The following is a 15,519-nucleotide window of genomic DNA, read 5'->3' as shown; positions in this document are numbered from 1 at the left end:
TCTTTATTTAAACTATATATTATATTATATTATTTATTTTCAGTCAAGTCTCAAATTATTATAAAACATATATTGTTATAAATTATTATATTCTTCGATTTATTTTTCAACTATTGAAAAATTATATTATAAAATACATTATTAAAAACTATCGAATGTTAAAAACAATCCGTGCATCGTACGGGTTATAAGCTAGTATATATATGTGGTTTTTGTAACATATTGGACATTTTTAGGTAAAATAAGACAACTAATATATTTATGAACAATACATTTTTTATATATTTAGTTTACTTAAATCTTTATATGATTTTGTAAAATCACTCAAAAAATTTCATGAAGATTTGTAATAAATCAATCGATATCATTTGAAAATTTAAAAAAACAAGATCTAGAATAACAAAATTTGTAATTTACATGATTTCTTGAAAACATGTGTTTATTTTCAAAGTAAATTAAAAAAATTGATAAACTGATTTTCCGTATACACTATTATTTTTAAAATATTTTTACTCGTATACTCAATAATTATTTGTATAATTTATCAACAATATAAAATAAAAAGAAATAGCTGTTTTAGGTTCTTTCTACAAACTAACTAGAGGGAAGTTTAAATTTACCTATGACTTATCAACTTTTCCTTCCTTTTGGATCCATATCTACCAATCATAAATAATTACAATTTCATCTTTTTATATCATTGTAGTAAAAAATAACTACAGATTATGAATCAAGTTTTTGACCAAGAATTAAAAACTCATGTAGTTGTAATTCTGTACAAGGTCGTTAACACATATAATGGTAATATTATTACTTTTAGGTTCATATTTTTCACATAATAATTTATAACTTATTAACAATTATTGTACTTTTATATTTTTAAAAGTCTCAATAATAATAACCCATTTCCCTGCATCAAAGATATATCTCAATCCTGATTTGGAGGTGGTAACAATAATTAGAGAAATGTGTTTTTATTATAAGTTATGTTATATTAATATTAAATATTAGATATATTAACTTAATTATTATTATTTTTTTACTTTTAAACTATAATTATATTATTTACACATTTATTTTTAATAATATCTTATTATGTTTTTTGTTTCATTCTTGAATTTGAAGGATTTGATGGACCGCTTTTTGCCGAGTAAAATTATTAGTCATCATCAAAGATTTTAATGATTTAAAATTGTCAATATATTCGATTTAACATTAAGATCAGAGTATTTTCAAATGCGCAGTGATATTGGATATTGGATCTTTTAACCGGTTCATTGAATATTTGTGGTGGAAATTCATAAGGCATTATAAATTTTATATATATTTATTAGCAATTTATCAATTTTATGTCTTTCAATTATTATACATTATGCAGGCACAATTTGTTTTAGTGATGTAATTTCACTAATATAATTAATTTAAAATTATTTTTAACAAATTTAAAATTTACTTCATATACATTTTTATAATCGTAAATAATTAAATATAATTATGTGTTTCAACATAATAATTCAAATATCAGCCACCTATGCTAAGTTTTGCATTATATTTAACAATATAAAGGTACGATGAATTTTTGCGATATTGCACTAAAAAAAATTTAAAAAATAAATTTTGTATATTGCAAAAAATTCGCGTGTGCGAAGTACGGGCTATATTACTAGTATATATATAGTGGACGAGACTCGAATTCCGAGAAATTGTTTTAAAATAAATAATATGAAGGTATAATTATAATAAATTGTCAACCAGGTTAGAATCTTGACTTATCAAGAATAGTTTAAATATCAAAACAAATAATAAATTTTATAACATATTCAACGACACTCATTTATCTGCTCAACTCTAAATATTTTTATTTTGGGTATAAAACTGGCAACCAACAAAACTATGTTCTACTTATCGTAATATAGTATAAATTTTAAAATTTTATAAGATAAGGTTGTATATTTTTAAATTTTATTGAGTGAAATTAAATTTTTATTTAAATATTTTAAAAATCACGGGTTTTTAAACGGATACTCGGTATTTTATCCAATTTTTGGTTAAATGTAAGGCATGCTGAATTTTAATAAAAAAGAAATCTCGTTTAAGAACCTGACGGTCGGACCGAACCAAGCTTTCTTCTAAATCGAACTTTATAGAGTTTGTTCTAAATTAGAACAAATTTTTGAGTTTTTGAAATTTTTTAACATCTCTGCAAAGACTTTACAATCAAAATCGAACAAAGACTTAGATCCACACTCATTTTTGATAGGAGATACGTTACACGTAGATAAACTTTATTAAAATATACTAGCCGCCACAAAGAGTAGACAATCAAGAGAAGTATGCAATTAGAAAAGCGCAAAATATTCAAGTGCAAAAGGCGCATGCAGTAGGCCCGTCAATTGATCGGGTTTGGATTGAATCGGCCTAAATCCATATCCATATTTATTTATTTTTTCGGATTCGGATCGGATCGGCTCCGGATTTTTTATAGGCCGATCCATATCCGGATCCATTCGGATCACGGATTTCGGATCGGATATCCGTTCCATTTATGTATATTTATTTTTTTAAGTTAACTTAGTACAAAATTTATTTAAAATTAACAATTTCAATAGATATTAAAATACAAGTTGAATACAACGAAATTTAAAGATGAATTACAAATTAAAATTCGCTTTTTGAAATAAACATAGTTTTACAGTATTTTAATGCTATCTATGAAAATTTGATGTTGCGAAATGGAAGTTTTATATGAATTGAGACTTTGGGTTATGCGGCTCTAAAAGGTAAAATAATTAGGGTTATATGAGGTTATAGAAATGTATCGTACGCTTGAAACCAAACCGAACAAAATTTAGATAATGGAACTTGACTCGAAGATAATAAGTTAAAAATTAGAATTATTAAAAAATATTTTTATTATAAATATATATATATATATAACCGGATCGGGTTATTAACGAATCGGATTGGCCTAAATCCATATCCGCTCCATTTATGATCGGATATTTCTTATCGGATCGAATCCTGGATCGGATTTTTAATAGGTCGATCCATATCCGCTAAAATGACCTCAAATTAGATCGGGTCGGATGAGATTTTCGCTCCATTGACAAACCTACATGCAGGAGTCCAAGAGATTATTAATGCCTCCCGCAGCAATTTACGAATAAAGAAGTGAATAGTTTTACCATCCAAAATCGGCTTCTTCATCACCAATGAATCCGAAAACCACAATTAACAAAATCTTCAAATTTAAAAACATGAGACTTTCTTATTTCATAATCTGGATACGAATACATAGAAAACACCTCATTATGCGAATCAAAGAATACTAATGCCCTAATTTAATATATACGATCTACAATGAGTTGAACATATCTTGAAGATTGGTATACACTAATATATACTCCCTCCGTCCCCGAAAACGTTTCCTCTTTGTGTTGGACACGTTTGTCAATGCACACTTTTAATTGTTAATATCTTTAATTTCGTATTAGTATTAAATATAAAAATTTCGTTGTATTAAATTACTCATAAATACGAATCCAACAAAATCACTTATGACTATGTTTGATCTTATAGATTAGACGTAAATTAGTAGTCAATCGCTTACCATAAATAGTACAAAAAATTAATATAGGAAACACGTTTTGGGACGGAGGGAGTACTGTTTTAGGAGCCTCAATCTCTTCGCAACACCGTCGTAAGTTGACCGTCGTAAAAGCCCTGATTTGTTGTAGTGTTAGAGGAATAGAGTTCAGCTTCTACTTGTGAAGATTTAACCATCCTAAGAATCTTGTAGTAATTGGAACTAGATTATGATAATGCCACCACTTTGAATATAGCTTTTTAGGGTTAGGAATTAACTTCAATTGCTTAGTTAACGGATTCCATAGACAAATATAAAAACCGTACAATTTAGTGAGAAAAATAAGAGCATATATATGTTTGATAATAGCACATTCCAGTTGTAAGAAGAACAATCCCCTGATAAATACACACATATAAAACACACACAAACACAGACAACGATGGAATGACAACCTAAGACAGTAACATTAGCTGCAGTAGCAGCGGCGATGGAGACAACAAAACAGGGCTGAAAAAGAAAACCAAGCCCACGAAAATGGCATGAATTATAATTTCTTTGCACAAAAAAGATAATTAAAAAGAGTACAAATGGTGAATTGTCATTAAAAATATGTACTACATTTACTACAGTTGTTTCTCTGGTGAAGCACAGAACGAAAAACTTATTAATAACGAAAATTGTTCGCTTTATTAATTTCTAAAAAACAATAAAACAGCTAAACATCAGAAGCCTTATATCTTTAAGGGATTGTTTGGTTCAAGACGTGGTATCAGGTTAAAATAGTAGAATTAAAGTTGATACTCATACCACTTCCTCGTACACACCTCCCTACTCGGGTATGAAAAACCCATACCTCAGGGGTTTAAGGAATGGGTGTCAAATTCAATTTTCTGAATCAAACACTAGGTATGAGGTTGGAATGACAGAAACGCATACCTAATTCCAGAATTTGGCGAACCAAATGACCCCTAAGAGTTGCTTGACCATTCGACGTAAAGTGATAGACAGGGTGAGTTATAATTTCCAAGAGTATTTTGCGAGGTGTTAGTTTAAAAACAGCCATACGAATATGGTATGAACTGCCCTTGCTAATGACCACTGGAAAGGGAAAAAAGCGAAAGGAGGTGCTTATGAATATTTTTCAGTGTTGGTCTATAAACTAAAACAAGCCCTTATGATGCTGATCTCAACTGAATCGCATTGAGAGGTAGACCGGGCTTTTACCGATTACTTCAGAGAAATTAGAGTAGTTTTTTTCTAAGGTATAATTTCAGTCAGTTTTGTACTACCAAGCCCTGGAGTCCTGAGGGTTCTACATGTACAGTTTTGGCATTTAATATCCCTGTTCAGATTAAAACTATATTGTTGTTCATGTTGTAGAACCACACAACTTTTCAGAGTTCAAATACACGGGTAGCTGTATACTCATATATAAGGTTGAATATCTTTTTTAGGTTTAAACGTGTATGTAGTTTATGATTTCAGGTATATATATATATACATTATATGGCTATATATATTTCTGCAATCAAAGACAAAGAGCATTCTACCTGAATTGGTGACAATCAAGAAAAGTATGTGTTTAGAATAGCTCAGTACTCAAATAAAAAAGAGGCATGCAGGAGTCCAAGAGATTAATGCCTCGAGCAGCAATTAACTACATACAAACCTACTAATAATAATTATGTATCCGCATTCAGCAAAAAAGTAACATCACAAGACCAAAGTTAATTATCTAACTTGTCCAAAAACTTTGATGTTGTGACACAAACAAGTACCAACAATAATTATGAGACTAGCTTCCATAAAAATAACTCAAATTCAGAAGATGATAGGCAATGTTGATACTATCATTGATTACTTACCACTTCATTGTTTTTTCCCGAACCATTTCAGAGAAACAAGACTCTCGGTGTACTTGAAAGCTGAGATCATAGATATATCTTTACAAACCTCCTTAGTAGTTTGTTTTTTGTAGTCATAAAAGAAGCATCCAATATCCATATCATGAGCTAAAATCTGTCCAACACCCAAAACAAAATATACCCAATTTATCTTCGGATTTGCCTCAAGTTTGAGGCTTTTAATCCAAGACATCTTGCCACCACCAAAATCATCCAATGTCCATAAAGTGACTGCTGCATCACCAATAGATTCAAAGATCATAGCAACAGAATCTTGGAAATTCAAAGCATGAGACCTTTTTTTATGTTGCAACGGATAGGGATGTACACCAAACACCTCATTATGCAAATCCAAGGATATCAATTCATTAGAACCATCCATATAGAATACTCCGGTCCTAAATTGAACCCAATCAAAATTACTATAAAGCCCTAATAAACTTTGTATTGTTTTAGGAATCTGAATCTTTTTCCAGCAATCAGTATTAAAGGAGAACAGCTGGGCCTCTATTACTCCATGCCCAAACTTGACCATCCTAAGAATCTTGTAGTCATCGGAAATAGAATCATAACCAAACCCCAATGCAAATGCACACCGCGTAAATGAACATTCTCCTTTTGGGATTGAAATCTTTTTAAACTGCCTGGTTAACGGATTCCAAACATGTAGTATATCACTGTTTCCATTGTCAAGACAAACAAGACCATTACACGAAGAAGTACGGGCATAACGGATCATGCGATGACATTGTGGTGGTAGTGGGATCTTAGTAATTAATTCTTCATGATCAATAATATCTATGGAGCTGCAGGAGTCTACTCTCGTCGCTAGTATGCCAACACGGGCTTGTTTGTTCCGGGAATTGGCGAGATGAGTGTAGATAAATTGTGGGTTTGATATAATGGATTGCCATAGTTTGCAAACCGCCGTGAACCGGAGCAATGATTTTGCAGGCAACAATAAAAGAATTTTGAAGATAATATCTTCCGGTATATAATAACTGCTCATCGTTCTCCCCGTTCGGCCTCTTGAAAAAGATTTTAGGGTTTTATATATGCTGGAAGCTGAGTCCTAGGTTTTGGCATGATATTTAGTTAATATAATAAAATATAGAGATTGTTTGAAAAATATCTAGTTCAAAAGTTATTTTGGAGAAAAAATGTTTTTTTATTGTTTTTACAAAAACACTATTTTTATAAATATTTATTTTACAAAAATACAATTTTTGTGCAAATCAATACAACTATATATAATCTCGAAAAATTTCTGCAACTCTAATTAATGCAAACAAGATCAAACTCGAAAATCAAAAAACACTATATATGGTTGGACTTGGCTGACGCATAGAAAAAAAAACTTAAAAAAATAGCTTTGTTGGTAATTTCTAAAAACATAATGACAATATAAATAGTATAGGGAATTTGTTCTACATACTACTTTTTTATTCTTATTTCTATTTTTACTGCCCCAATTAATGTGCTTTTTATCATTACTACTTTTCTTAAACGCACAAGCTTTTATTGTTGTACATATGGTCCACTAGGTTTCGTTTTTCAAAAATACGGTAGTGCAGTTAGAGTACTGGAGTTTAGAGTAGTGGTTGGGGGTTGAGGTGCTCAGACTCATTGTTTCTTTGCTTGCAACCAAACCTCTCATCAGCGAAGTTCATCAGCGAAGCTCTCTCTCTAGCGAAGCTCTCTCTAGCGAAGCTCTCTCGTTCTCACTCCTACTCTGTTTTGCTAGTTAATCAGGTAAAGTGTTATAAATCCCTAAATACCTCTGATTTGTTCGATTTTTGTTTTTTAAAACCCTAAATACCTAAATTTCGGATAATATGTTGCTTTATAGCTTGTTAGGTTTAAATGAAGTTGCATGTGTATACCTTAATTTCTGATTTTGCTTTTTAGGTTTTGTTGATTTGGAACTGTAGAATGGGTAGTATATTAAGTAACAGATCTGTTTATATATCATTTTTAGGTTAATATTTCTAGTGTTGAAGCTACTGATTTAGGATTTAATTGCTTTTGGTTAAGTGGCCCCGCAGGGGCACTCATTGAAGTTGCAATCAGAATTTAGAAATATTTTGGGAGGATTTTAGAAGGATTATTGTTAAAATGGATTAACTTGATCATAAGGTTGCATATTAGAATGTTAAGTTGCATATAATGTTGATAATGTTTAGGCCACATATAATGTAACTTAAACAACTGTTTGTCATAAGTTATTTATGCACACACGAGACCATTCTAAAATATGTGAATGACATGTTTAGGATCTATAGTCAGTTGGTATATAAAAGTTGTGATACATTGCAGGGCACATTGAAAAAATGGATGAAGGAACCCTGGAAGAATTGACTGTTTCTCAGTGCATTACAGGGATATTTATTTGGGATGTTGCAAACCCTTTATATATCAGGGTAGTAAGGCATCTACAAAGGCCATTTAACATGAATCTGGATATTGTAGAAATCCAGATTCGTTTTAACAATAGTCTGCGAAGAGCTCTAAGAATCCACAAATGTTGGATCAATTTCACCTTCTGGACGACTTTGACACCTTCGGTTGAGGGATTTAGATCTAGATTTAGGTTTCATGTAATGGATCATCTAGATCAATTAGGAGTTATTTCAATTAACAATGTAATTAGGGCAGCTCGATATTTTTATGTTAGATATGAAAGATATATTGTACAAGTTGTGCAAAAAGAATCAATACAATTTATGCTTTAAGTATATTGTAATTGTTGAGCTTTATATGTGTTGAAAATTGTTGAGATTTTGCCTCTTTTAAGTTACATTTATGACTATAAGTGGGTACTAAGTTGCATGTGATGTTGCAAATGATAGTATTGTGTTGCATGTGTTGTGGCATTGTAGGTTTATAATGGTGCATACGAGGTTCTCTTCGGTGTCTAGGTCTCCTTCGGAGTGCGCTTCTGCTTCAAAGGAAAAATCTAAGATGAGCCCAAAGGAAGTTGCAATGAAAAACTCGAAGTTAAAGGGGAAAGGGAAGAAGACGAACTTTACAATTCAAGATAACATGATTCCATCTCCTAAGGTACTGCATTTTTTTCACATACTAGTATGATGTTGATTATATATGTGTATTCATTATTTTATATTTTACAGGGGATGCAGTATGTTATTCCTGTTAAAGAGCATGGGACAGCGAAAATTAACACCAATAATAAGTATGATCTAATTAGTGATTTACTGCAAACATTATCTGTAAAGCAGCTTGACGATCTTCGTGCTTCCTGTTTTGGCCATTTTACCCATTTAAGATCTTTTAAAATCCAATACCAACTTATCCATAACCTCTTGCTTAGACAGTTGAAACAACCAAACCCTCTTGAAATTTGGATTGGTATGCTGGAATAAAGCTTCATTTTGGCATACGTGAATTTGGGGTTTATCACTGGTTTGGGTTGCGTCGGTGCTTTAGATAAGAAAAGGTTTTTTAGGTCTGAGAATCAATTTGTCAAGCAATATTATCATGGTGTTAATAGTATAACCAAGAGTCGTGTCAAACAGTCCTTTTTTCAAAAAGAATGGAAAACTGATGAGGATGCAATTAAGTTTACAAAATTGTATTTACTTCACCATTTTCTTCTTAGCTCCAGTAGTGATTCTGTGATTCCTAAGGGTGACCTTGATATGCTGGATAGTGGAGATTTTGATCAGTTTCCAATGAGGTAGGGAAATTTATAAGACAACCTTAGAGTCACTGAAATGTAATGTAAGAACAGGTTCCAAAGACAACTATTATCGTTTGAATGATTTTCCTTATGTTTTTCAACTGTGGTTCTACGAGTGTTGTCCATATTTGAATGGAAAGTACTGTGATGCAAATAGTGGATGTATTCCACGTATGCTTAGCTGGTCAAATGATGGTAATACGAAGTTTGAGGATGTGTATACTACACTGTCATTGAGCGCAAAAGAGGTATAACTACTAAATTTACCTTGCTATTGTTTTAATTATATAGTAATATTTTATTCATTTGTTTTTATTTGTGCAGCTGGAATTGAGCAACCTAACTGCTACTGCAAGTGAGATTAAGGAACTTAAGTTGGAGGAATTGTTTCCAACTTCAAATCAACGGAGTGTTCAGGATAATGACAACAGCGATGATGACTTTGTCAACCTCCAACCCCGCTTTTGAGGTTGTCTTCTTCCAAAAATATTCTTATTCTGCTGTCAACCTTATCAAGTTATCTCATGTGATACTCAAACTTTTTAATAGTGTATGCATTTGCCGCTGAGAAGAAAGACTCTTTAACATTTTTTAAGTTCTTCTTGAACTTACTTTTAATGTTGCTCAGGAGATGAAAGATGCAAAATGCATGTGATATCTCCGGATACACTTTGCTAACAACTTTTATTATAATCTCATGACGATCAGATATTATAGTCATGTCTCCTCTCAATCTATAAGCATGTCTGAACTTGTCAAAAACCAGTCCCAAGAATCATCATTTTCTGAATTGACTACATCGAATGCCAATGGAAAGATCTTACCCCCTGCGTCCTGAGTTGCTGCCACCAATAATGTACCTCTATGAGCTGATTTTAGAAAGGTACCATCAATAATGACAACCAGTATGCAATGAGGCCATCCTTTCATTGAAGCATTTAATGTAACAAAGACGTATAAGAAACACCCATCGTCTCCCACTTTAAAACTAACATTTGATCCAGGATTTATTTGATGTAACATATACAAATAAGACACCATTTGAGCATAAGATTCGGTTGCGTTGCCTCTAGCAATTTCTTGCGCTTTTTCCTTGGATCTCCAAGCTTTGCCGTACTTCACTTGCACTTTATAATCATGCTTCATGTCTCTTATTATATCCGCAACTGTGTATTTTGTTTTGATATTGGTGTATTTGTTTTTTATGACATCTGCAATGACGGTTGCAGTGGCTTGCCTTTGATCTTTAAATCTCAACTCCAGATCACAAGTGTGAGCGTCAACCAACTTGCGTATTATGAACTGACTTGTTTGTCCATTTCGTGATGCTCGCATCATCCAGCTGCAGTTTTTGTCGAGGCAAGCAACCAAATACTCCTTCTGGCAAGACTTTTTTACATGAAACTAAAAATTGTTGTGAATGGCATAATGGCTCATAACTATCTTCAGTGTTTCTCTGTCTTTGTATATTTGATCCAATTCAATATGTTCATGTTGCTTGTTGCTAATGACAAACTTCTTCTCAATGTGAGTTGCATCTCCAATATTTTCAAACTCATTTGAGATATCCACAAGTTGACCATATATGAGTTCTGCATAGTCAATATAATCTGCAATCATTTCGCCATCCATTTCAGTAAGTGAACTTAATGTTGCAACTTCAGGTTGCACGGCTTCTAGGGCTGTTCACGAACCGAGCTGTTCGCGAATAAACTCGAGCTCGACTCGTTAGAGGCTCCTTCGGCTCGGTTCGTTTGTAAACTCGAGCTCGAGCTCGAACATCAAAATATGTTCGTTAAGCAAAACGAGCTCGAGCCGAGTTTTAGGATGTTCGGCTCGGGCTCGGCTCGAGCTCGACTCGAACTCGCTCGGCTCGAGCTCGGCTCGTTAAAGCTCGAGAAAAAACCATATTTTCTGAATATTTTTAATTATATATACAACAATTAGTTTAGATATACAATGAGGCGAACAGAGACGAGGGAGAGATGAACAAACAATCCTAAACACCGCAAAATTACAAACAAATCTAATCATCTAAATCACAACCAAATTGAAAACACATCCAAATTGAACAATATCTTCAAACACCCAATTACATACCCCTTTCAATTCCTGATAAAATCCCAAAACGAAGCTTCAATTTGTTGATAACATCTCAAATCTGAAGTCATAATTTGTTGATATGATTGTATGTACTGCGTGTGAGTTACAACATAATAAAAATTGAGGCGGGATCCGGATTCAAGCCGAGAAGGAGGACAGAGAGGCAAGAAAGAGAAATGGAGATGCACAGGAGAACTCAATAATTGATTGTTTGTTTTGGTTGGGAGGGGAGGAATTAGTATGTTAATATAGGTTCAGATTATTATAGATAAATGGGTTGGATTTGGATTAAATACTTATACATCTGGGTTGGGCTTCGATTAATGAAATTGGGCTAATAAAGTTTTTTTTTAATTTGTTAACGAGTTGTTCGGCTCGGCTCGAACTCGACTCGGCTCGTATATGTTCGCGAACAAGCTCGAGTTCGGCTCGTTTGTTAACGAACTCGAGCTCGAACACGTTTTCTTGTTCGATAAAGAAGCTCGGCTCGGCTCGGTTCGTCAGAAAAAATTAAAAGCTCGACTCGTTTATATGAAAACTCGGCTCGACTCGGTTCGTGAACAGTCCTAACGGCTTCAATACACACATAATCACTTGTTGTTCCACTTTTGGGTGACGTAATAGTGTCTTGGGCATTACTTTCTCCGATTGTCAAACACAGAGGATATCTTGTAAAGTATGGTTATCTTTTCTTCAACTCAATATAAAACATAAGTTGACAATCATTAGCAATATCAAATGGAGGATAACTATCTCTAACTTGATACTCAATTTTTATTGTAGATGATTCTGGAGACAACATCAGTTCATTGAGAATAAGTCCTACCAAGTTATTATAACTGCAGTTGCTTGGAATCAACAATCCGCAGACCTTAAAGTTGATGTAGTTCTGATTTTCATTCCATTGGCCACCATGTGTTGTATTATGACCGCAATATTTTCCATTTATACTTCAGAAAAATAATACCAAAAATCAATAACCAATTACAACTGCAATCAACCAAATTCAACAATATACAACAAACAATGTATTTCATAATGGTCTCGTGTGTGCATAAAGAATTATCATGTTGATTAAACATTAGAAACACTATATGCAACTTAACATCCTAATATCCAACCTTCTGATCAACGTAATCAATTTTAACAATGATCCTTCTAAAAGCCCCCAAAAATATTTCTAAATCCTGATTGCAACTTCAACGAGTGCAAAAATAACTAAATCAGCAACTAAATCAACTTTAGAAACCTCAATTGCAACTGAAATCAACCGATTTGCAACTAGCAACTAAATACAACAATGGACAATAAAATTCAATAACAACTAAATACAACAATGATGAATCTAATCAGAATAAACTTCAATTGCAACTTAGAGTAACATTCGAATAACATCTACAAAACTATTGTAATCTCAAAACTGAAAATCATACTCAAATATGAAATCGTAAGCAATACATAACTTGAATCTACAAATCAAATCAAATCAAATCAAATCTACAAAATCGAATTAACTAAATGCAACTAGAATTGAAATTTTAAAAACCGAGATTATACCTTGTTAAAGCGTTTAAATGCTAGTTGATGATGACAGAGGGTTAGTTGATGATGACGGAGTGCGGGAGTGAGGAAGAATAGCCGCTGAGATCGGAGCGCGGGAGTGCAGAGGGAATGGACTTCAATTGGGCTCAAACAGAAATAACGTATTTTTGAAAATGGAGAGAGAAAGAATGTATATTTGTAAATTAAATTTATCTCTACATTATTTGTGAAATATATATATATACAACATATATATGTATAAAAAAAGCCCAATAATATAAGATTGTATATGTATTTACAAACACAAAATCAATTTTATAGATAAAATTTACATATAATCATTTTAAAAAATTAATATATGCGGCATTAAAAATATAGGCAACTCAATACTTTAATGTAAATATATTACATAAATAAAATTTATAAAAAATAGTTGTATATTCTATGGGGAGAATAAAGTTCGTGATGATATTATCTTAATCTATATTATTATATAAAACTCGAAATATTGAAGGTTTTCATTTTTTACTTTTGGTCATTTTTAATAATATCATTACTAGTTTGAAACATGTATGATGCACATATATTTTTGTTATTGTATTATTTTTTTAATTTAATTTAAATTTTAAATATTACATCATTAATTTAAATTAAATTATTAACACATTTTAATTGAAATATTTGAACTAAATTGATATTAGATATTAGTTGAAAAAATAATTATTTGGTTATTAATAATTATAATATATTTATTTTATTTTAGTTAAAAAAATTAAAACCCGAGACCTTTTCTATTTTGTTAACTAAAGCATTTTATTCTTCAAAAATATCATGAACAACTCTAATTAATAAAATAAAATAAAATAATTATAATTATTATTAGTTGACTATTTACTTTCTTCAGCTAATACACATTACAATTTCTATTTTTTCTAACTAAGCACCCATCTATTTCAAAAATAGCATTTCTATTTAATAAAAGACAATAATATTATGATTATTAAAAATGAGCATTTTTAACTAAAAATCCAAATCAATTCAATTGAAATTAATAACATAATATTAATTTTTTTAATTCAAATTAAATTAAAAATATTATACAATATTAAATTATGTCGACGGATTTTAGGCTAATATAGTTAAGTACAAAATTAGTTAGCTTTTTACATAATTGTGTATAAATTTTTAGTTATCTTCCATAAATATCTACCTTATTATTCTATTATACCAATAGATATACATTTATTATTCTATTCAACTAAAATATATACATCTAATTTTGTATATATGATCATAGCCATGGATTTATGTTTGCATGTTTGGATTGATCAGTTTCACTTGTATGTGTTGGTGAAGTGCAAATACCTTAAAAATATCTGAAACATTAATGTAACATTGAAAAATTTTAAAAATGTGAAGAACAATAATCACTCTCACCGTCTTATATAAAAAAATTCTTAACTTAATCATGTCTATATTCATCATAAACTACAATAAGATTATTATGGACCGAGTAGAGGAAAATCAAAATCCAGGCTAATTCAGAAATTTGAGGATATAGAGCTACGGATTAAAATTATAATTATTTATTTTGGGGCTAAAATTGATAAGAAGCACAAGAGTATCGTGGAGTATGGTGGAGTATGGTGGACGTTTGTGTGTCTCTCCTGTTGGAATGTGTGTTTTCTCTCCTTTTGGAGTGTTATGTTATGTTTTTGTTCAGTTATAGTTGAGTTTATTTGTCGTTGGATCTGTTGAAAACGATTTTGTTGATATTTTTGGTGATCTGGAAAGCCTTCATCGAATCTGGGTGGTGGTGAGTTTTGCAAAAACTCACATTTCACAACTAAAGATTATTTATCCTTCGAGGTTTTATACTTTCGACATGTTTATAGCCGGCATGTAGATAGTTGGGGTGGTTTCGACAATGTCTATAGCTGGTATTCGGCATGTAGATAGCTGGGATGTCGTTTCTCCAATCTCAATTTATGCGATTGGTGTTTCTGAATACTGGGCTAATAATGATTCTTACGTGATATGGTGAATTGTGATGTTGATATTTTCAGGGATGTTAGTGCAGTTTGGATCGCTTGGAATGTTTTTGATTTCATTTTTAACTTCAAGAATTTTTAAATTCAGCGTGTTAAACGATCAAGAAATAAATCATCAAATTGTTTTTAGTATGCTATTTATTTTTTAACCTGCTTGTCGGCAGTTGAGGGCTTGTCCAGACTTTATTATGTTCAAACTAATGAAAACTGCTTTTATTTGTTAAAAAAATATAAAGACAGAATGTGCATTAGGATTTTATGCTCTTTAATTAAGAGTTGCTTGACCAGTTACACAACTGCCTCCCTTAAGCATATACATCACCCATTGTCCATCTCTATCGCTAAAGTGACTAGGGAGAGGCGTGTTTTCCCCGGAGCATATTGCTAAGTATTACTTTAAAATTTGTTACCTGTGATCTCTTTGACAATATTAAACTTGTTGGTGAAATATTTCATGTTGGACATTTCATTTCCATCCATAATGACTCAAATTTGTTGGAAACATAATGGGCTTTATATAATAATTTTTCTTTTTCAACTCAAAATACGGTATATAAATATATAAATACGTAGTAGCAATATGGTGTTTTATTTATAACATTACAAATAAAGAAACTACAGACAACTTTT

At 31.5% G+C, this 15,519-nt stretch overlaps 2 protein-coding genes across 2 annotated transcripts; both read right to left on the bottom strand.

Annotated features, from left to right (window-relative positions):
• Positions 1–5,212: 5,212 nt before the first annotated feature.
• LOC141673164 (F-box/kelch-repeat protein At3g23880-like) lies at positions 5,213–6,502 on the bottom strand. The gene has a single exon (XM_074479896.1). It carries the CDS (start codon positions 6,500–6,502, stop codon positions 5,459–5,461), a length of 1,044 nt encoding a protein of 347 aa, XP_074335997.1. The 3' UTR covers positions 5,213–5,458.
• A 3,420-nt stretch (positions 6,503–9,922) lies between these two features.
• LOC141673163 (uncharacterized) lies at positions 9,923–10,528 on the bottom strand. The gene has a single exon (XM_074479895.1). It carries the CDS (start codon positions 10,526–10,528, stop codon positions 9,923–9,925), a length of 606 nt encoding a protein of 201 aa, XP_074335996.1.
• Positions 10,529–15,519: the final 4,991 nt, after the last annotated feature.

This window comes from Apium graveolens, chromosome 7 (genome assembly GCF_009905375.1).
Source record: "Apium graveolens cultivar Ventura chromosome 7, ASM990537v1, whole genome shotgun sequence".
In the NCBI taxonomy this organism is placed as follows: Eukaryota; Viridiplantae; Streptophyta; class Magnoliopsida; order Apiales; family Apiaceae; genus Apium; species Apium graveolens.
This window is presented reverse-complemented; position numbering and strand designations above follow the sequence as displayed.

Excerpts from the sequence above, each read along its gene's own strand:
- LOC141673164 (XM_074479896.1), bottom strand. The coding sequence starts at position 6,502 with ATGAGCAGTTATTATATACCGGAAGATATTATCTTCAAAATTCTTTTA.
- LOC141673163 (XM_074479895.1), bottom strand. The coding sequence starts at position 10,528 with ATGCGAGCATCACGAAATGGACAAACAAGTCAGTTCATAATACGCAAG.